At 42.7% G+C, this 21,216-nt stretch overlaps 3 protein-coding genes across 8 annotated transcripts in view; 1 reads left to right on the top strand and 2 right to left on the bottom strand.

The window, feature by feature from the left end:
* Positions 1–2,693: 2,693 nt before the first annotated feature.
* TIMM29 (translocase of inner mitochondrial membrane 29) lies at positions 2,694–3,756 on the bottom strand. Its single transcript, XM_063296651.1, has 2 exons — positions 3,595–3,756; positions 2,694–3,477 (listed from the first exon to the last, which is right to left on the bottom strand). Exons 1-2 carry the CDS (start codon positions 3,671–3,673, stop codon positions 2,849–2,851), a joined length of 708 nt encoding a protein of 235 aa, XP_063152721.1. The 5' UTR covers positions 3,674–3,756; the 3' UTR covers positions 2,694–2,848.
* Positions 3,757–4,317: 561 nt separating this feature from the next.
* Positions 4,318–17,300, top strand: YIPF2 (Yip1 domain family member 2). 4 transcript variants are annotated; one of them, XM_063294525.1, is made up of 10 exons: positions 4,318–4,451; positions 4,678–4,725; positions 6,267–6,412; positions 11,383–11,463; positions 13,724–13,811; positions 14,501–14,617; positions 15,364–15,530; positions 15,687–15,869; positions 16,474–16,592; positions 16,771–17,300. In XM_063294525.1, coding segments are annotated over exons 2-10 (933 nt in total). In that variant the 5' UTR covers positions 4,318–4,451; positions 4,678–4,694; the 3' UTR covers positions 16,772–17,300. The 4 variants fall into 4 exon arrangements, with proteins under 4 accessions (XP_063150595.1, XP_063150592.1, XP_063150594.1 ...); XM_063294522.1 differs by having other exon boundaries at positions 16,459–16,592; XM_063294524.1 differs by having other exon boundaries at positions 16,474–17,300.
* Positions 17,301–17,680: 380 nt separating this feature from the next.
* Positions 17,681–21,216, bottom strand: part of CARM1 (coactivator associated arginine methyltransferase 1) — a 39,400-nt gene continuing 35,864 nt past the window's right edge. The window contains exons 15-16 of one of the 3 annotated variants that reach the window (XM_063294518.1): positions 19,791–19,862; positions 17,681–19,108 (exon numbers count right to left, since the gene is read on the bottom strand). In XM_063294518.1, coding sequence (XP_063150588.1) covers positions 18,972–19,108; positions 19,791–19,862 — 209 coding nt within the window. In that variant the 3' untranslated portion in view covers positions 17,681–18,971. The remainder of the gene's footprint in view (positions 19,109–19,790; positions 19,863–21,216) is intronic. The other 2 variants (XM_063294519.1, XM_063294520.1) reach the window with 2 other exon arrangements.

Below are 21,216 nucleotides of genomic sequence, written 5' to 3'. Positions count from 1 at the left end.
ATGTAAAATTCTCAATAAATAATAAAAATAGATCACTTCAGGAGACAACTGGAATGGGTGGGTAGCTCTGTCTCACCTCTACCCCACTGACGTACAGGATCAGCTACCCCAGGTTTGAGTGCTTGACACTCACTGTTGTGGAATGATACTTTTAATAGTTGGGAAGTCAAAAGATGGGAATAGTTATGAAGCTGAGTTGTTACAAACTGTGGGGAAACTGAAGTGATAGGTGAGACCAGGGTGTTAAAAATATCCAAATATTTGATAATTTTAGCTGTGTTTTAAACTAAAAATGATTACATTATAACAACATTAATCAACATAGAAAATATTTTGTTATGACCAGTGGAGTTTCTTGTTACTGCTGGAAGGATGTTCAAAGGGGCAGAAGCCAAAAGCTAGCTGAATCAATCTGTGTTTGAATGGAACACAGGTAGTCCTCACTTACTGACTGCCTCATTTAACAACCATGCAGAGTTACAACAATGTAAAAAAAAAGCTTTGCAACCAATCTTGCATTTACGATGGTTGCAGCATCCCACAGTCACATGATCACCATTTGTGCATGATCATTGTGCGTGATCACCATTTGTGTGCGTCACAACTGGCTTGCAACAAGCAGAGTTAATAGAGAAAGCGGAAGGAAAATCTTAAGTTGTGGTCACATGATGTTTTGCTTAATGACCGAAGGGGAAGTGAGGTCATAAGCCTGTCACAGTCACATGATGTCTTTCTTAGCAACTGCAGCACTTAGTGACAGGAGTTGCAGGTCCTAATTGTAGTTGCTACATGAGGACTAACTGCATAACTTCTTCGCAGGCTTACCTCTACTACAGACCATGATGGATAATCAGCCTAATGGACTACATTAGGCTATAGCTTGTACTTTTGCTTGTTGGTTTACTGCTGCTAGTTCTCTTGCTATATTTCTTCACTTCCAGAAATCTTTGTTGGAATCTTGGCGTTCTAACTTTTGGTAATAACTTGATAATTGAGAGTCCTTTTGCTTAAATCATTTGGGAAAATTGTGTCGATCAGCAATGTGTATCTTTAATTAGTAGAAAAATGGATCCTCCTACCTTCTGGAGTAGAATCAGGAGGATGTGAAGGCTATAAGATGAATCCCGTTTTCATTCCATTATTAGATATAGCCAAGATGTCATCAATCCTCTGCCTTAATCTGCATCTACTTTCCATCAGTTTAAATATCACATTTTAAATACAGTTTGCAGCTCTCTGCAGGGTTTTGGTGGGGTTCCGCTGTTTTCAAAATTCTGATGTCATAAAAACATTATCTTATATATTGGCTTTCTGAGACCAGCTTTAGAATTTTTTCTAAGCCACAATATGATTTTGTTTTAGTTCAGTATGTTATGCATAATGATTTAGCATGTTATGCAGCCAATTATGGCTTATTCAAGAAATTATGATTAAATATTTAATTGCTTAGCATGATTTATGAACCCAGTCTAAATGTTTAAAATATTTTAGCTGACATAGTATGTTCAATGTCAGTAATTTATATGCTGGAGGATTAAAGGAAGGTGCAGCTATTTTAAAAAAACTAATTGGTAGAGAAATATAAGTCCCCAGCTGGCAGAAAAAACAAGCAGCTTGCCTACAAATCAATTTAAAATCATATACAGTAAATAAGATACAATCTTAAGAGGATACTTTTCACTTTTACAATGTAGAATTGGAATGTTATTATTTCATGTCCCTTTTTCTTTAATTTTTAAATAATGTGTTTTGAATTTATTTTGGCAAACAAGCCTCTTAAAATTGATTTTCTAACATACTCTTCACTCTAAAACATTATTTTCCCCATTTACATTTTTAATCATACTTAAACCATTAACCAAACAATGCAGATCAATGCACTATGGCAGTTCTGAAAACAGATCAGCAAACCACATGGGGTGATCTACAGATCATCCCACTCGAACAAGCCATGAATGCCATGTCAACATGTTAAAGAAACCACATGACATTTTTAGATATAAACAGATCCATATATTGTGCTAAGAAGTGCAGCCCCCAACATCCAAGGTTGTACCACTGAAATTAGGGAGCAAAATAGTTGAATTTCAGCAGCCTTTGCCTTCCAGAGACCTCTGGGATTTTGGAAAACACATTCATTGATGTATAGAAAATTTACAAAGAATGCAGAATTTTGATGTTACTTCTCTCTTGGACAAATACATACAAGAGAATGCAAATGCATTTGGAAAGGAAAAGGCTTGGAATCAAATCATTTATAGAAATGTATCTTTTGAAGATGAAGCAGTCTGCATCAAGCTTTAATTTTACATTAAAACTGAACTAAGATCAGTTTTTTAAAAAAACATTTAAAGCTAATGCTGTGCTGGTTTCTCAGAAAAGTATTGGAGCTTGGAAGCCATACTGCCCTGCCTTTTAACTGAATCCAAACAGAAACCAAAGTGAAGCTGAGCTGCATTTCTGATAAAGAACAAATAGCACGGGACCTTCCTTACTATTTTTAGTGATGTGGGAAGAGATTATGAGATCAGCAGTAAAGGCTGTGTGTGAATTGAGGAAAGGGTGTTGGAGTGATCTATTTTTGCACAAGGTTTTACATCCAATTTAGAGCAAACATTACTACCAAGAAAGAGACAACTGTCAATTACTCAATCACCTAAGGTAGCACTAAGAATTACACATCAAGCACCTCCTCAGTTTTAGATAGCATTTATTCTCCCATCTTGCTAAGCCTACCAAGGATATAGCACAGTGAACATTTGAGCCCTAGAAGAAAACAGAAAGCCACATTAATGAAGTGTCTGTTTTATTTTGTTTTCTATTGATATATTGCAGTCACTCAATTACTTTAAGAGTGCAGTTTCCCTTGATCTTCCCTGTCAGCTTGTTGGATTTGCTCCTCTGTCAGAATCACAGCTTTGTACTTCTCATCAAAAAGTTTCTCGTTGGTTTCTGAGTGCAAGTCATTAAAAGAAATGGTCCTGAGATGCTCTGGCAGGTACTGAAACTCTTCATGGTTAATGTCTGAATCCTGCATTTTGGAGTGCAACACCCACCAGCGCCCCCAGAAGCCCATATCGAGGACCTGGCTGGGAAAGTCCGTCCACCGTGGTTTCAGATACTTGCAGTGCGCTTGATAGAGGTCTGTTCCGGCATCATAAGGCGCCTCGTAGAGGAGGGAGAAAAACACGAGGCTCTGGAAGCGCAGCTGGCCCCGGTTTCGGAGCACCATCAACCGCTGGATGTACTTTTCCGAGCTACTGCTACGCGTCCAGGGCGAGAGGAGGAGGAGGGTCCCCGAGGCTTCCAGGAGGCTGGAGTCGAAGGAGGCTTCGCCGGGGTTGCGGAGGCTGCAGCCCGCCGCTCCAGCCAGCAGCGAGAGGTAGAGCCCGGCTTTCCCCGGCCGCTGCCGGATGCCTCGGGCGACCTCTTGGCAGGCTTCAGCATAGTCATGCAGGAGGCTCTTCCACCACGAGGCTGGGGAGGGAGAAAAGACAACGTTATGGAGAGCGGGAGAGAAAGAGGGCGGGGCCCGGGCGCGCCCCAAAGAGCCTCCCTCCCGGGCCTGCGGGGGGCAAAGCGGCCTCGGCTCACCTAGGCGGCTGGCGCGGAGGCGCCCCCAGAGGCTCGGTTTCTTCTCCCCCGCCTCTCCGGGGCTCGGAGGGCCCGTCATGCCCGCTCGTCCTGAGATGCGGCCGGACACCAAACGCGGCCGGACCGCCGCTGCGGTAACCAAGAGGAAGTCAGGGGCGGGAGGAAGAGAGAGCGAGGCGTGGCCTCTGGCGCTCGTCTCCCTGCGCCGCTTCCCGACGGAGAAGGCCGCTCTTGGCGCCCGGACGCTTTGCGGGAGGCCCTACGGGGCAACCCCTGGGGGTGCTTTCTTTTGGGGGAGAGGAAGGCGGGAAGGGCGGCTGGAAGAGCCAGCCTCCAAGAGGAGACCCTCGCTGCCCGGGGTCGTCGAAGGCCCCTCTCTCCGCTGGAAAAGGGGCGAGGGAGCGGCTTCGACACTGATTTACGTTCGCGGCTATTTGTAAATGTTCGTAAACCGGAATATATTCTGCCACGAAAGAAGCGGCCGCGGCATGCAAGGCTTCGGCGTCTTCTAGGGAGGCCCGCTTTTCCCCGTTTCCAATGGCCACATCTGGGGCAGGGGAAGGATGATCCAGCGGCCCCGTGACGAAACTGCGGCGGCCTCCCAGCACAGCCGGTAGAGGAGGAGACTCGGGTGCTCGAGTGGCGGCGCCGGATCGTCCTCGTCGTTGATAGGCCTTTCCCCTCCTCCCCCCACGTAGGGACGGTTGAGGAAGTCCTATCAACAGCCTGGACGCGTGGAACAAGCGGGGCGGTTTCGCAGGCGAACGGTGACGGGTTGCCAGGGTGTGGCAGCAGTTCTCCCGGCCGGCCGCTGCCTTCGGTGTTTCTGAGCATCTGCAGAGTGCCTTCCACAGTCGGTGAGCGGCGCCTAATTTCCTCCGCCCATCCTTCCCCTTCTCCCAAGCGATTAGGGCAGGGAAGGGCAGGGCAAGCTGGGCTAGTAATGGGAGCCCTTGAGAGAGCCGTTCGGCGTTACTTTGGATGGAGGAAAAGACCGCCGGGCTGAGAGAGTCTCTCCTGCCCATCCACCAAGCTGCCTTTCATAGTCACGTTTTCTGAACAGCTGTTTCCTTCCTTTTCTAGGATACTCTGGCCGCACCATGGCTGCCCCTGATGAGCTCAAGTTTCACGGTGAGTTTTTTCTCCGAAGTCTGTGTTTAAGCGGATTTGAACACCCGGTCAAGCAGTGTTTCCCCTTTTGATATGTTTTGTGTTTGTGAGAATGCCTTGGTTGTGTCATATAGGTTTCTGTGTCTGCCCTAGAAGCCCCCAGTCATCCCACAGCGTCCAGTCAGGGTTTTTTTGCCTAGCTTCGAGGACCTGCCTCGGCCAGCATGGGAATTCTGGGAGTTGAAGTCCACACATCTTAAAATTGCTAAGGTTGAGAAACACTGCATTAAGGACTGAAGCAGCAAAAGGAGCTTCTGTATAACTACAGAATTCAGTGGGACTAAAAATACAGCCAATTCTGTTGGGAAAGCTGCAATCTTAAAACCTATTGAAGAGAATTCTCTGAATGAATATGGAATACTTTAGAGAACAACTGTTAGTGTATCGTGATTGGGTATTTTCCATGTAATATTCTTCAGCTGCAATATATTCTGATTTATCTGGATGTATACAATATTGAACTTAGTGGGACTTAAAGGTAAGTATAACTCTTGTGGATGGTACACATGGATAAAATGGTCCTGTCACTGTAAATTTATTTATTTATTAAGCAAATGTATACGGCTGCCCATCTCACACACACTGACTCTGGGCAGCTTACAAAATGTAAATTCAGCCCCTTTTCCTTCACTAGGTTTGACAGATACTGAGCCGTACATGTATGTGTGTGTGTTTGGAGAGGATTGTAACTTCCAAGTCTTAGACTTAGACAGAAGAAAGAAACCCAAAGCTTTGTGGATAGATTTTTCTTTCTTCTTTGGGCATCTCTTAACATTTTTGAGTGAATTCCTCCAACAGTCTCTGAGGAAAGGTCTTCTAATATCCTGCTTTTTTCCAGAAAACCCAAGTTCTCTGCAAAAGCTCTAGTTCTTTTTTTGCCTTAGGTCATACATTTCTTAAAAGCCATATTATGGGAAGTCCATTTATTTTGCATACTTGGTTAGAATCATAGAATTTGAAAGGGGCACTTAGCCTGACAAGTTCGCTCCCTGCTCCATGCCAAAGTCCAAATTAAAACAAAATCTGTTGGTCAAGCCCTGAATTCCTATAGCCACTTTAAACAAATTTCACTGTTCTTAATTAAACCCAGTATCAGGATACCTTTTGTATTTGTATACTAATTCCAAGTTAAAAGTATATAAAAAGCAAAGTATTCAGATTTTTTTTTAACTTTCTTTGTGGGGAGCAGCTTAAGCATTGGGGGAGAGCAGTTTTACACAGTGGCTGCTAGATCCTAGCAAAGTTCCAAAAGGATTTTGTTCGGCTCTTTGCTTCTCATTAGCAAATGATGAAAAGCATTTTTCTTCCACCCAAAAGATGCTTAGCAAGTTGCAGGAAGCAGAAGGACTTTTAAAATTCTTTAAAATAATTTTTAATTTAATGCAGCACTAGCAGAGACCCTTTCCTAAGTTTAGAAAATACTATTGCAGTTGGCCCTTGAACTCCAGAATGAAGTTGGACTTGAGCCAATCAGATGTGATTGACTGATCTTTTCTCTGTAGAATTTAATGAAGCTATGGATTTGCTGGCTGAGAATGCTGATGCTGCTACTCCTAGCATTAGTGAGAGGCAAAGCCACACAACTCTCAACATGTCTTCCAGCTATAATGAGGAACATGAGCCAGATGAAGAGGATGATAAAACTGAGGTGAGTTTTGGGGAAGCTGGGGAAGATGCATGAACGTAGTCTGGAGATGTTTTCACATAGAATTGGAGATAGTGCAACCATGAGAAAAATAGATAATAGGACATCAAGTAAGGGTTTTGATTAGCAGAGAGTGGAAGAGGTATGTATGTATTTACTGCAGAAAATATTTTTTTGCAACATGTATCAGAGGAATTTAGAAATGTATTTGTTTTATATATCTGTTAAATTTATATTTGTATTTTCTCCCAAGAGTTTAAGGTGATGTCTGCAGAATTTAATTTTCTGTGCACTAACATTCCTGTACAGTATGTAAAGTTGGGCTGAAAGATGACTGTCCAAAGTCATTTGTTGTGCTTCCATAACTGAGGGTGGACTTGAACTGGGACCTCCAGGCTCTAGCCCAACACTTTAACCACTGGCTATGCTACATTGCTGTGAATTGTGGTTACAGCAACAAACTCAGGTAATATCTTACCTGACCTGACCACTATGGAATTTGACCTCAATACTTGATTTACATTTGATATGACAACCATTTGACCCCAGTGTGGAAGAAGAGGAGCTGGAAAATTTGCAGCTTAATTTCTGTCACTGCACTACTTTTTCACCATAACTGATGATTTATATTCAGCTGCTTATAATATTTGATTATGCCCACATGGCCATTCTTAATCCTCTGGGATGCCTCTTCCCTTACAGAAAGTGTGTATAGTCTGTGGGTCCTTTGAGGTTTTGGTGCAACCTTTCTCACATCACCTTTGCTACCACAGATTGGAGGGATTTATTATTTGGGATCAGTCTGTCTAGTGAATAGAACTAGTTAACTAGCTAGTGAGTTTTTCTTTAGCTAAAGAAAACAAAGTTGATAAAGAATACACCCAACATTTATATGCATTTAAGATTTATAAGTGTACTCAACTGTGAACCTTACTCCAAATAATATCTTGGGGAGAAGAAAGATTCACAGCTTAACTTCTCAGTACTGACCTTGATGAGCCTTCAGAAACTGATGAGAAGACTATAGGTTGCTAACCAGTTTAGTGGAGCACCAGACTATGAACAATATGTGCAAAAAATACGATGTCTTTGAGAAGCGTGATCTCACAAGCTCTCTGTGTTTAAGTATAAATCAACACACATTTCTGAGACCAGTATGCAAGGGAGCCTTTCTACTTTGGCTGTAGTGTTTCTTGACAAATTCACATTAAAGCTCCAAGAAGGAATTGGTTAATTTGAAATTCATGTATCAAATTGTGGGGAGCAGAACTAGCTCTGTTAGCATGCTCACATGAGTGGGGGAGAAACAATCATTCAACTTAAAAAGAATAGAGAAGTTAGCAAACAGCCACAGGGATGAGCCACAAACTCACAGGGATGAGCCACAAACTCAGCCACAAACTCACAATACAGGGATCAATGTAACAACGGTGGACCTTATTTATTGTCCCAACCGAGGCCCCAGCCTCTGAAACTAGCCAGGTGGGCAGTGTTTGTGGGATCAGACCTCAAGAGGTCATATAATAACCTCTAACCCCCCAAAGATGCTTGTAATTACCAATTTGGAAAGAGTCTTAGGGTTCTGGAAGGGTTTTAAGGGTGAGAATGGAGGCAAGCCCAATTTTTGGCTCTTTGGGGAGAAGTTAAGGTGTTTAAGGGTGTGAGTTAAAAAAATGTATACCCTCAAAATGCAAGTGTTTGGGGGCTGAATTTTAGCAGCGGAATTTTGGGGAGGGGGCTGTTCCACACATCCTGCAGGTTACCCGCTGATGTTCCAGCCTCTCTACATTTGCTTGGCTCACTTCTCTCCTAGCCCAATGCCTGGGTAAAAGCCAGGTCTTCACAGCCCTTCAGAAGGTCAATAGGGTGGAGCTATCTCAGTGGGGAGGCTATTCCAAAGGGTTGGGGCAGCCATGGATTCCCCATTTCCCCATGGATTTTTCATTTCCCTCAATCTGTTCTCACCATACTTCGTTTCCCATTCCTGATCATCCTTACTGATTTTTTCTCGCTTTCAGTGTACATTAATGTTATAGTAGTAGATATTGTTGTTTATTTTATGAATGTATTTTGTGAAATATAATGAAGTATAATAAGCAGAAAAAAATAATACACAAGTGATGATTCAGTCAAAAAAAGAGATGAATATATAAAAGTAATTAAGGTGAAAAAACTGAGGGAAACAAAGATCCATGTAATAGAACTAGCTTATCCCTTTAACGTTTTGTTAAATCTAGATCATATAGGATCATATTTTTCCATCTTCTCATTTTTACAATATAAAGACATTTCAAAAATTGATGGGGAACATACCTCTTGAATCTACTCCAGGAGTATGAATTTTTTTCCCATCTACATAGAATAATTCTCTTTGCCCAGGCACAATATCAACATTAATCATAATAATTACACAAAATAAAAGGAGGGGGGAAAAGAAAGGTGTACCTGGCATTCTTCAAACTTCTGTAAATATCTTTAAAATAAATATTTTATAAATACCTTTTTAAAAATATTGTTTCCAGAATTGGATAGATTACTTGAAGTCTGACCACTACAGAATATATTAGAACTTTTCTTACAATTGTATGATGTAATTTCTCTTTACCAGTTATCCTGATAGAAGAGACTTCTATCGGGATAATTTCTAAGTGTGCCCAAGCATGTTCCAAAGGGAGACATTAACCAACTATGCTGAATCATGAAGGTGCTTTGAGTAGGTAATCCAAATAGGTGCTTCTGTTAGCTAGCCCCCCCCTTCTCTAATCCTTTCATCCAAGATAATAATGAAAATGTAGAACAGTATTGAGATAAGACTGAGTCTTCTGCCACAATACTTGTAGTCTCAGGCCCAACAAATGCAGGCAGCCACGCTCTGGACCAATTCCCTTTTAGAGAAAGGACAACAGGTACATTTCCCACCTGTCTGTCATAACTGGTTTGCGCAGCATTTTGCTGATAAAGTTGCTCAGACTCCATTGTGGTGACTGGAGCAATGTCTTGCCATTTTTAATGGAACTCCTTCTGTCCTGTGGACTTTAATAGAATAGGGTGCTCTGTCAGCTGTCCACAGCTACTTCTGTACTTTTGGATGTTTGGAGGGAGCCTGACAGATTAGATCTGGGGGGTAGACAGTGCCTCACCTTAGCAGATGTAATGCCAGTAGCTTTGGCAGAAGTTGTGCTTTGTTCCCTCCTAAAGATGCCCTTCCTAAAAAGCTCTATGGCAGCTCTCACCTTGTCTGTAACCTCCCCGTTGGGGGGATGGTTAGCAATACCATATTTGGGATACAACTATGGAGCACCCTACAAGATGCAGATTATCTGGACCATTTTCAATCAGGATTCATATATAGGCATGAAACAAGAGACAGCACTGGCTGCCACTGTGGATTGACTTTTGTCATGTCCTGGATGGGGTTAGTGCATCTTCCTAGTCTTTTTGGACCTCTCAGCAGCTTCCTACATCTATATTATATATTTCTAGATGCCTGCAGGGTCTGGGGATTGGAGGCATTGGTTTACAGTGGCTCTGCTCCTTTCTCAGTGGATGGTTTGTGGGGGATCCCAACTGTTGCTCACTTTTGGGGTGCCACAGGCTTTAATTCTTTCTGCTTTGCTTTTTAACATTTACATAAAACTGCTATGGGAGATCATCTGTTGGTTAGGGGTATGGTATCATCATCATTCTGATATTACCCAGCTGTAGATCACTATCTCAGGCTGTACAGGAGATGCAGTCAATATCTTGACAGGATGGCACTGCCTCTGAAGGGGCAGACCCATGATTTAAGAGTCCTCCTGAATTCATGGCTATTACTGGATGGACAAGCAAAGGCTGTAGCCCGGGGGTGGGGGGGATTTAGCTGGTTCATTTGTGACCATATCTGTAGCTTGAGGATCTCCTGACTGTAACTCTTGCCCTCATCTTTTGTTTGCATTACTGCAAGGCTTTCTGTGTGGACATGCGTTGTAGAATACCTGGCAGCTTCAGTTGGTTTAAAATGCAGTAGCCCACTTATTGGCAGGTACTCACCAACATGAACACACTACATCTGTGCTCTGGGCCCTACACTGGCTTCTCTGTTAGCTTCCAGTGCAATTCAAAGTGCTGGTTTTGACCTTTAAAATTCAACGTGGCCTGGAACTGCAAGACTGCCTTTTCCGACCAGTTTCAACTCTTGAAATCAGATATGCTGGGAGAACTTGCTTATGGTCTTCCATTTTCATGGGATGAGGCAGGGTGGAGGTTCATAGGCATTCCTTTTCTGTTGGTACAGCTACATATTTACAATGTGGATGTTTTATCATTTTACGAATGTATGTAAATCAAGAATTTCTTTTGAATGTTGTGTGTACAACTCAAATGAAGGGAGTGAATGAGGGTTGTGTGTTGTACCAAGTTTTTTAAAAATGCACATTCATTTACAGACTCATAGTATTGCGAAGTATTAATTTACCTCACCCAATTTTGTGGGATCTGCACTTTTGGCCAATATTCTGTTCATCCAAGTTGTGAAAAGAAGTATTGAAGAGTAGAGGACCCAGGGCTGATTTGTGCAACACCGTACTTAATGGTTCTCCAGTCTGAGGAGCCACCGAGAGATTAGGTTTCATGACCTGGGATTCATCCTTAGGCCCTGCACTGTCTGGTTATGGCAGAGGCTAGCGGGATGTTTGCCAATTACAAGGCACTGCTGGTTCCTGGTTAGTTACCTCTATGTTCACTAAATCACACCTTGAGCTCTGCAGTGGAGCTGTACTTGAAATGCTTTGGGAAACTTCAGTGGGTGCAAGCTGTGCTGACCTGCCACCTGACCCTGTCATTCCCATACCGAAATAACTGCTTATGTTTGACTGTTTCATATTGCAAGTATATTAGCACTGTACTTTACCTTTATAATTCTTAATGCCAATATAAAACACATCCCTTTTCTCTCCTGACCAAAGCAGTAATTTCCATTCTCATTCTTGCAGCTCTTGAGCTTCCAGAAGAAGCAATCCAGTTTCTGGACGTTTGAATATTATCAGGCCTTCTTCAATGTTGACACATACCAGGTACTAGAATCCTTGTGGTCCATGGTTTTGAAGGCAAACCCAAGAAGTAAATTATGAAAACAGTTCTAATATGTGCCAGGATTAAAGCCTCTTGAATTTTTTTTGTTTAGAGTAACCCAAACCCTAAAATGCAGGAAATAGAATTTAAAAATAACAATCATTTAAATATTCTTTTAATTAAACAATTCCTTAACCTAGTGATTTTTGAGCAAAATCTGGTCCAGAGGTTTTTATTGCTCGACACTAAAAAAATAAAATACTGAATAAGCACTACAAGATTATGTCCTCATGCTCAGTATGTGGGACGGGGTGGAGGGAAGGAGGAATTAGACCATCCTGTGATGTCTGGAGCTTGAACAAATGGTTGTTCCCTATGCTTCTGAAGTCTGTTTAAGTAACAGGACCTTCTTCTCCCCTCCCCCGATTTGTTTCATATGGTTCCCTTGCTAACTCCAAGGGACAAGTTCCATGGACCAAAGCTGTTCATGAGCAAAAAAAAATGTTCTACACACAAAATGGGCTTTTAATTGGAAGCAAAATACTTTGTTATAAACAGAACCTTTTGTGTGAGATCTGAACTCTCATAGAAACCCAAATTATTAGAAACTATTAATTAAATTCGGCAAAAGAGGAGGCAGCCATGACTTCCCACTTCCTCTTACTAGCAGCCTACAAGAGTGAACACCTTAACTTTCTCATTACTGAATCAAACTGAATTGAAAGGGTCTCGTTAGTCTTACCTGTTCTGAATCTAAAATATTGCAGTATACGTAGAAAGTACCAGTATGCTCAGAGAAAATACTGTGATAGCGATGTTCTCATTTACTCATGACTAATCCCTCATGGCTCAGTCCTTATAGTGGAATTTATATTTAAGCCTCCATGGAACTTACATCTCAGGTCTCTTCATGTAAACAGTTGAAAATAAACTCTTGTATTTTAAAAGCCATTTCTCTTCTGAAGTTTTGTTCCACATCCATCTTTTCCTATCATACAAGAATGACCGTTGTGAAAATATACTTATATTACAAACACAGTAGAGCTGAACTTACCATGTGTCAGTGTTAATTCATTTTAGATTTTCCCTTAAATTTTTTGTTTCCTAAAATGCCCTAGGCATGAAAAAAGAATTGGTACCAAAATCTCTTTCCCCTGTTCATTTATTGCCTTCTCTTTTGTTGTCTTACCTGGGAACAAAGAGGTATAATAATGGAAACTGCTAAAGCCTGTTAGGGTACTGGGTGGGACAGGATACACAAGTGGAATGTACTAAGTAAAAACAAGGACTTGGTAATCAGATTCTTTTCACTCTGATTTTTTGATTTCCTGGTCAGAAGCAGAGTCCCACAACTCAACTGTCTGTCTTGAGCTGAGAATCTGGTTTGGTTTCAAGATCAGCTTGTGAAAACAGAATCGCCATTGCGCTCTCATTAATTCAACACAGGAGTTTTCCTTTTAATATTTTCAGTAGCTGAAATTCAGTTGAGATACTCAATGTAGATTATCAAAATTGTCTTAAAATGAGTATACGTGAACTTGCCCTGCAACTATAGCATCAATATGAGGTTTAATTGGAAAATTGATACTTTCTGTCACCCACCCACTGTGCATTTGCCCTGAATGAGACTTTTATGGGTCTCATTTCCATTCCAAAACAATGGTATCTGGTATAAGGCCTGGCGCTGTGTGTTCACACTCCAGTAGTTCTTTTGTCACCTGATAGAACTCTGGATACCTATTAAACTTAGCAGGGACTCCATCCTTTGGGGGCTGTAAAAACATTTGAGAACATCTTGAGGGAGCTCTTGAAAGTTGGCTGCTGTAGGGTGTGTGCCCATACACCAGTCAGCTGTTACAGGAGATGCATCCACTAAATAAATCCCAGTTTACCAGCATGCAGCCTGCCATTTCCGCTGCTCTCCCTCCATGTAGAATCCTCCCTACTATCCTTGCTTGCCTTTGTTCTTTTTCCAGGCAGGTGGACATACTTCTAGAGTATTGGGCTGCAGCAATGCTTTCCACACACACCCCCAAGCAAGCATTGTGGGGCCCATTTGATGAAATAAATATGCTGCTGAAAGCTGGCCCTTTGATTTGCAACTTGCCATTTTTAATATAAAAATATCAAGGCAGGAAGCAAGCATGTAGTTGCTGTGGGAAGTTCTTGTAAGCATACTGGCACCAACAGTGTGGCCAACCCAACAGGTACAGAGCATTCACGAGTTAAATTGCTGAGGCATGGTCTTTTCCTATTTATCAGGTGCTGGACAGAATAAAAGCCTCCCTGCTTCCATTACCAGGGAAAAACTTTGTATGGCATCACTTGCAGAACAATCCTGACCTATATGGTGAGTCCAGAGAAGTTCTTACTCCAGTAGCATATTCTCCTTTACCTCAAACGTAGAAACAGAGACCTAGAACAAAGGTTGCTTCTTGCTTGACCTTCACAGATGCAAGACATCTGCAAAAGGCCTCAAATCTTGCTAATTTTCCACTTACTCAGTCTGTCAGATGCATACAAGGCATGTAGCAGTCCTTGGTTTTCAGCCCATTAGGGCGGAGCTGGGAAAGGCCATGGAGGATTTCTGGCAGTCACAAGTAGATATAGTAGACTGAAGCAAAGTAACTGCCTTGGCGGTATGGTGACTTTTTGCATTCCAGGATGGTTGTTTCCCAGATGACCTCCAATTCTGTGCTGAGATTCTTGCCTCATTCTTAAAGTGCTGCCAAGTTTTAAACTTTTCCTAAAGTGCTATTTTCTCCTTATCCTTGTCCCTGATCATGGAAATGTAGGAGTTTTGGCACTGTTGTCCTCTCTCTCCTCAAACCCTATCTTCCTCATGCAGTATGAAGAGTGAGATTAAGGAAGGTGGCAAAACCTCTCGGTAACCAATTCTTTTGTTGTTGTTGTTGTTGGAGGTATTATAAAAAATGGGCTTTCCTGTTTCCATTCTGTGCTCTCTGCTGAAACAGGAGGCCTGTCTTCTTATGAAAATGCTTGTTCTTTTCTTTGGTGTTGCTTTTTTGCCCCTCACAGGACCCTTCTGGATCTGTGCCACCCTGGTGTTTACACTGGCCATCAGTGGCAACTTATCTAACTTCCTGGAAAAAAGAGGCAGCTCCTCCTTCCACTACAGCCCTCAGTTCCACAAAGGTGAGACTTTGACATGAGAATACTGCCTAGAACCTGAGTTCTGAGGACAGTATACTACTGGTTTAATAATTCTAATAATTTTTCTGTATATGGTTGGCAGTGGTGTGGCCACATCAAGAACAGGCAAGATAAATATGCAGAAAAAAGAATATATGTTGCCTGCTGAGTATTTTGAGGCATACTGATGAATGTCTCTGGTATGGCCATGAGGAGAAAGTAGAGAAATATCCTTTTCTCTTGTACCTAAAATGTGCAAGATGGAGAGGCGATATTAAAAATGCAGAAATCCTTGCTCCCAGCTTTTCTTTACTCCCCTTAGAATTGGGACAAACACATGTCTTGTTTACTTACCAGTTTGGTGTAGTGGTTAAGGTACTGGCCTGGAAACCAGGAAACCGTAAGTCTGCCTTAGGCATGGAAGCCAGCTGGGCGACCTTGGGCCAGCCAGTCTCTCTCAGCCCAACTCACCTCACAGGGTTGCTGTTGTGGGGTAAATAGGAGGAGGAAGGCGTATGTGGTATGTTCGCCCCCTTGAGTTGTATATGAAAAAAGGGCAGGATGAAAATATAATAGTAATAAATAGAGGGCTATTTTATAAGATGATTATACATTACGGTTAGCTTATTCTAGGAATTCCCACTCCTCTCTCTTTCTAGAAACAATTGAAGGCTATGACTGATGTTTTAATTTCAGTTCTTGCTAGGGCTGTAGTGAATCATGCATTTAATAGTTTTCTTCTTGCACAGTGACTATTGCAGGCATAGTTATCTACTGCTATGCCTGGCTGGTACCCTTGGGTCTGTGGGGCTATCTACAGTGGCGAAAGGGAGCCCATGTCACCACCGATGCGTACACCTTCCTGGAAATGGTGTGCATTTACGGCTACTCGCTCTTTGTGTACATCCCTACTGCGGTGAGTTGGCAGGTTGTTTGGCAGATTCATCACATTCGTTCTCTGCAGAATATATGCTTGCAAAGAGTTGCCACTTTTTGAGGAGGATGAATTCTTCATCAAGACAACTGTAAGAATTTCAGCAGAATACTGATTCAGTGTCACCTTTGTTCATAGGTTCTGTGGCTAATCCCTGTACCGTGGCTACAGTGGCTCCTGATCATACTTGCAATGGGGTTGTCAGGCTCAGTTCTGGTCCTTACCTTCTGGCCAGTTGTCCGCTCAGACACCAAGCCAGTTGCTTGTGCCATAATGGCCATTATTGTTTCTCTTCATATCCTCCTAGCTATTGGTTGCAAGGTATGTATCTTCTGCACTGCAGTAATGTATTTCAGTTGCTAGGAGAAACAACTACGGAACTGCAGAATAAAATAAGCATGTTTAGGGTTTTGCTTTTTGAGGCCAGACTACTGTTCATATTTTGTAAAATGGTCTGACTTGTATGTGTTTCCCTTGGGGTTTATAACTCTTTTTCTGCCTAATCTCCCTTTTTTCTGTGGGTTGTTTTAAATTCAGAGTCTTCTTAATTGGGACAAATGCAATACCTGTAATGCATGCCTCTAAATAGAAGGTAAAGGTTAAAATGCTTTTAAGGTTTGTAGTTCTAGCAATAAGCAGGTTGCAGAATGTAGGATGTTAGAGCACTGAACATTATTGAGCATTATGTTACTCATGGGACTATCCTGAAGGGGGAGGGAGGGAGACTGAGTAGTATCTGTGAAGCCAGGGTCTAGAATAAAAAAAACTTCTGTTTTGCTCCTTCGAGCTTTCTAAGTAATTGGATAAGGACAGTCGTCATGATCAAATCCAGATTATCCGTTGGGAGTAAGAGGGAGGGGGAGTCCTATTTGGTCCCTGCTTCCACCAATTTAATCTTGTCTTTTTAAAGCTCTATTTCTTTCAGAAACCAAACATCACATCTCCTACTCCTATTGCTTATACAACAGCAGCTCAGCAGAGCAAAAGCATACACCCTCATCTGGCTACCTCCTCCAGCAATGCAGCGGTGAGAAGAGGAATCTGGTAAGAGCCTGCACTAGACTTTGAAAAATCTGCTGGGGCACCAGATATTTTAGTCCAAACATTACTATCCCCATGCCCACCCATATTAATGGAAGTGCAGAATCACAGGAGTGTTGGAACAGGTTTGACCTTTGGATCTCTCCCCAATATCCACCCTACTGAATCTCTTCTTTTACAGACACTGATCATGAATATCCAGTCTCGAGGAGGAGAGAAGCACACTACTGAAGTAATCTACCCAAGAGACATGAAAACCCTGACCTGGAAGAGGATCCTCCCCAGTGGGCCAAGCAAGGTCATACAGCACCATTTCAAGACTCATTGTTTCACTACTGCCAGCCAGAGCACACCAGCAGTTGGCTTGATTTGGAAAACAGCTCAGATTAGAAGCCATTTGGGCAGCCTGGCAGTTCTACGCATCCAGAGCGGCTTTGGTTGATGCAGCTGCCATTTGCTCTGTTGCAGCAGGGTGGCCTGTCACAAGAGGGCAGAAGAAGGGTTTGTCTGTTACATCTCTTTCAGCTAAATCCTGGGTCAGTAGGAAAAAAATGAGGAAAATTTAGCTAAATGGGTGCATTCCTTTCACAATTTCTTTGTGGGTAAGGTTCTCGTATAAGGCAGCAAAAGATCACTTAAAGATTAATTTAACCATTTGATTTGTTTGGTATGCAAGGCTAATTTGAATTAAACTATCATCTTTGGAAAGTACGCTAGTTTTTCCTTAACGTCCTACAGATTAGAGCTCTGCAGTAGTGTCTGTTAGAAAGCCGGTACTTCTGCTGTATCCAAGACTTATCTGTGAGCATGATGTGTGATCACGTCAAAAGTAGCTGCAAGAAGCTGAGCGGAAAATGAGCAACTGATTTCCGAAGGTCCCTCCTGGGCTTAACTGTGACCAGAAGAGAGAAATGGGTAGCTGTTTAGCAATGTAAGAAAGTCAAGTCATTTGAGGACACTTTTGCCAGGAATTCAGCTCTCTCAACTGCACTTCCAAACCAGATTGTCCAGTGTGCATGTAAATGCAAATAAATTTTTAAGCTGTTCCATCTAAACCTGGGATTGGGAAACCAGCCACTTACAAACAGATCTTCAAAACCCTCCCAGTTTTATTCGATAGTCACAAAATTATTGATCAGCCAGACCCAACAATTGGCTGTATAGACCCACAATCCAGCCACTATGAAGGTTCTCCAGAAAGGTCCCCCCCGCCCCAGTTCAGCCAGTATTGGGAGCCAAAGGACATTGCCTTAAGTAAACCACTTCTCTCCTTCATAAAATAGTTCCTTGTCAAGTCCTTTCAGTAATGCCGGCTTGAGGCTCTTCAGAAGGAAAAAAGAAATGGTTACAAATTACACATAAAAGTACTACAAAGGGACCCCATAACAGATGCCAATCTATTCTAGAGCCCCTGGTGGCTACCTCAGGAAGCAGACAAGTCTACATACTAAACCACTTGGCACCCACTTCTGCCCAGGGGAGGGGAGGGGCTAGTCAGCAGCTGCCACACTGGGATTAAGGTTAAGATGAACAACAGGAAATTGATACACAAACATCCATTTTCAGCCAGCAATGTGGGGTGGTGGGTTTTTTTTTGGTACATTCGTGTTTTACTTTTTTTTTTTAACCCTTTGATGCTACATCAAAATTCCCAAGAAACAGGCAATCATCAGACCTGCTGATAAGATGCTTGTGGCACATAAAACAGTCTTCTCTCCTCAGATGTTCTGCACATGGCCCAAGACTTACAGCAGTAAGATGCTGGAGCTTTTCTGACAGCCAGGAGGGGGACAGGTCTTTGCCTTTCCCTCACAGCAGGAGACATTCCTCCTAAGTCTTAATAATGCAAGAAACACTAGCCCAGAGACTGGGATGCCTAAGAAATCAACATGGATGTGCTGCTGGATTCTTACCTGTACCTGTTCTACAGCCAGCTGCAGCCCCTTCATTTAAAATACTGGGAGTAGTGATAAATGCTCATTACTGCTGTTGGTGGGCTGCCTACAGCATGCTAGAAGCCCTGTGGCAGTTCTGCTCTACAGCCTGTGCCTAATGCCAATCAGTCATGGCAGACTGAAGAGCGTTACTAATAGTGACATGATTGGTTGTAAGACACAGTAAGCACAGGAACTCAGTCATGGTTGAGCAAGTTGAAGTTTCCAACATTTCATAAAAAAAGTATGCAAGTCCGCTATCAAAGAGCCAATGGGGTTGTCTTCTATTGTACAAGGATTAGAGCATCTCTGGGGAATCTATTGGAGGGTAGAAGAGATCCAGAGAATTGACTGCCGGCTGTTGAGGTACAGTGGGCAGGTGGGCAGGGAGGTGGAACTTTTTCTTCATTTGGTTTCCTGGTGCTGTCAGTTCAGGGATGAGGGTCTCTTAGCTCCCATAATGCATTGTGTTGGTGGTGATAGACATGGGGGACGCCATAGAAATGGCTGGCCCCCCCATAGTGAATTGACTGTTGACCGGGTAATGAGCAGTCGATGTTCCTCCACTCTGACCGCTAGATGAGCCTGTAGCAGGAGAGAAAAGCAGCTTCAGCTCGATATAGCAGAAGGAATTCTCGTTCTCAGCAAAAAAAAAAAAAAAAGTCTAAGCACAACTAGCACCTATTTTCTAAAAAGTTGATCCAGGTCCATTTCTGAACTGGCAAGTTTCAATTTAAAATCAAAACCTCACATTTTGTAGTATAATTGGCAAGATGTAGTTTTAATGCCATGGGGGTGGGGGTGAGAAATAGAAACGGGGAGACAGTCCTGTGGCGTCTCAGAGGCCAGTCTGTAAGGAAGAGCTTGCTGCCTTTGATGCATGAAGAGGGCTGAAAAAATGCAGACGGGCTTGACTGCTCAGTTCTGGCCCATGTTATGCACCAAAGACAGCAGGCTCTTGCCCTAAAAACTCAAGCCAGAATAAACCAGTCAATAACCACAGTGTCCCCAAACCTGCCTTGATGCAAACTGGTCTGATACCAAAATGAGCTATTGGCATTTACTCCATGGAATTTTATCTAGCTTAATTTCAATTTCAGGGATAATGTCAGGTTCAAAATGTACTGTAGAAGTATTTGCCCCTTCTCAAACCCAACATGCTGCCTGCTACTTTTCTCAGCCGAAGTGTTCAAATTCCTACGGAGGAGAAGAGAGCCCACAGGCCCGCTTTCCCCTCAGTTCCAAAAAAGCCCAAGGGCAGGTTTACCTTGGACAATCCCTGTGCTCATGATGGATCCCATCCGGGAATGGGTGTGATTGACAATCCCAGTGTTGGCTGCTTGGGAAAAAAGAAAAATACTCAGACAGGCCTAATCTCTGCACTGGGCTACTTCACCGTTAACATCTCTCTACCATCTGCAAGAACACATTACAGATGCCTCACCCATCTCTAGCCCAAAAGCAGGCCACGTGCAAAAGGTCTACTCTCTTACTCTGCATCTGATTAACAACTCAGAGAGTCATCATAAACAGGGGAATGGCATTTGGGGATTGGTAGTTCTGTCTCCTGCATTTACCTGAGGGCCAAGCACAAGCCATTTCTCAGAGGATAAAGGGGAGGGGGCAACTGGAATTCAAAATTTTAGAAATCTAAAGTTGGGCTGAATGTGACTGACACTCATCTGTTCCTAGCCTCCCTGGATGCAGTAGTCTTCCAGCTTGGCATAAGAAGCTACTGCTTAGACATACTTGCACTGTTACAACCTACTGAAGTTTTAGCGTGACAAAGGAAACAGTCTTGATAGAGCTATGCAGGAGGAAGCAGATTTGATTTCGGGGGATGGGGGGAGCAGAAGTGTCCTGTCCCAAGGTGTTCCAGAATATAGCACTTTACTTGTTTTGACTCTAAAAGTAAGAGTTACAATTTGTTCCTGAGAAAGTACATAAGTGGAACTCTATGAGTAAGATGGCTGTAAGGATCAACAATCGGTATCTCATGGGAAATTAGCTCATATATAAAGTTTCCTTTTCTTTTTTAAAGAACCATTTCATGTTACCTTGTACAAACCTAGTGCCAGTAAGTTTCTTTGAGTCACATGCAAATCTTCTCATGTTTCCACCCTGTGACCAGCAACCCTAAGCCTTTCTCATCCAAGATACCTCGGCCCTGAATGTGTCCAGGAGATATTTGGGAGCACTTTCCCAAATTTTCCATAAATGGGCAAGCAGATGAAGAGATTCAGCCCTCTTCAAACTGAGGTATGTGCAAAAGGACTTGTGGGAGTAGTTACGCACTCTTTCTCATCAGCTTTGAAAACAGAGAAGCAGCAGATTTCTTTTGTTCTCTTGATGCGTTGACTCATGTGGGTTCTAAAACTGGTGCTTACCTCCTCCTCGCAGCATTAATATTTGATCTAACTACCCATGCTGCAAGGAATGGCTTGAAATTCAGCTCTCTCTTGGCTGTTGCTGAATGAGTCTCCTCCCTATGAGCAAACGTATTTTCACGCAGGAAACTAATCTTTCAGGTTTGCAAGGGCATAGTCCCCCATACAGTACATTGTTTCTTACAGTTCTTTTCTACATGCCCACGGCAAACTTAGGCAGCACATCTTTAATGCTCTGATGACTTGGGAGCTGACCACCACAGCTGTATCTGACAAACCAAATGACTAGCACTGTTGGAAGCAGTT

Source organism: Candoia aspera, chromosome 2 (assembly GCF_035149785.1).
Source record: "Candoia aspera isolate rCanAsp1 chromosome 2, rCanAsp1.hap2, whole genome shotgun sequence".
In the NCBI taxonomy this organism is placed as follows: Eukaryota; Metazoa; Chordata; class Lepidosauria; order Squamata; family Boidae; genus Candoia; species Candoia aspera.
The sequence above is the reverse complement of the archived record's forward strand: the minus strand, read 5'-3'. Positions and strand labels throughout refer to the sequence as shown.

Excerpts from the sequence above, each read along its gene's own strand:
- TIMM29 (XM_063296651.1), bottom strand. The coding sequence starts at position 3,673 with ATGACGGGCCCTCCGAGCCCCGGAGAGGCGGGGGAGAAGAAACCGAGC. Across the intron at positions 3,478-3,594 it reads CCTCCGCGCCAGCCGCCTAG|CCTCGTGGTGGAAGAGCCTC; the intron begins GTGAGCCGAGGC and ends CTCCCTCCCCAG.
- YIPF2 (XM_063294521.1), top strand. The coding sequence starts at position 4,695 with ATGGCTGCCCCTGATGAGCTCAAGTTTCACG. Across the intron at positions 4,726-6,266 it reads TGATGAGCTCAAGTTTCACG|AATTTAATGAAGCTATGGAT; the intron begins GTGAGTTTTTTC and ends TTTTCTCTGTAG. Across the intron at positions 6,413-11,382 it reads AAGAGGATGATAAAACTGAG|CTCTTGAGCTTCCAGAAGAA; the intron begins GTGAGTTTTGGG and ends TCATTCTTGCAG.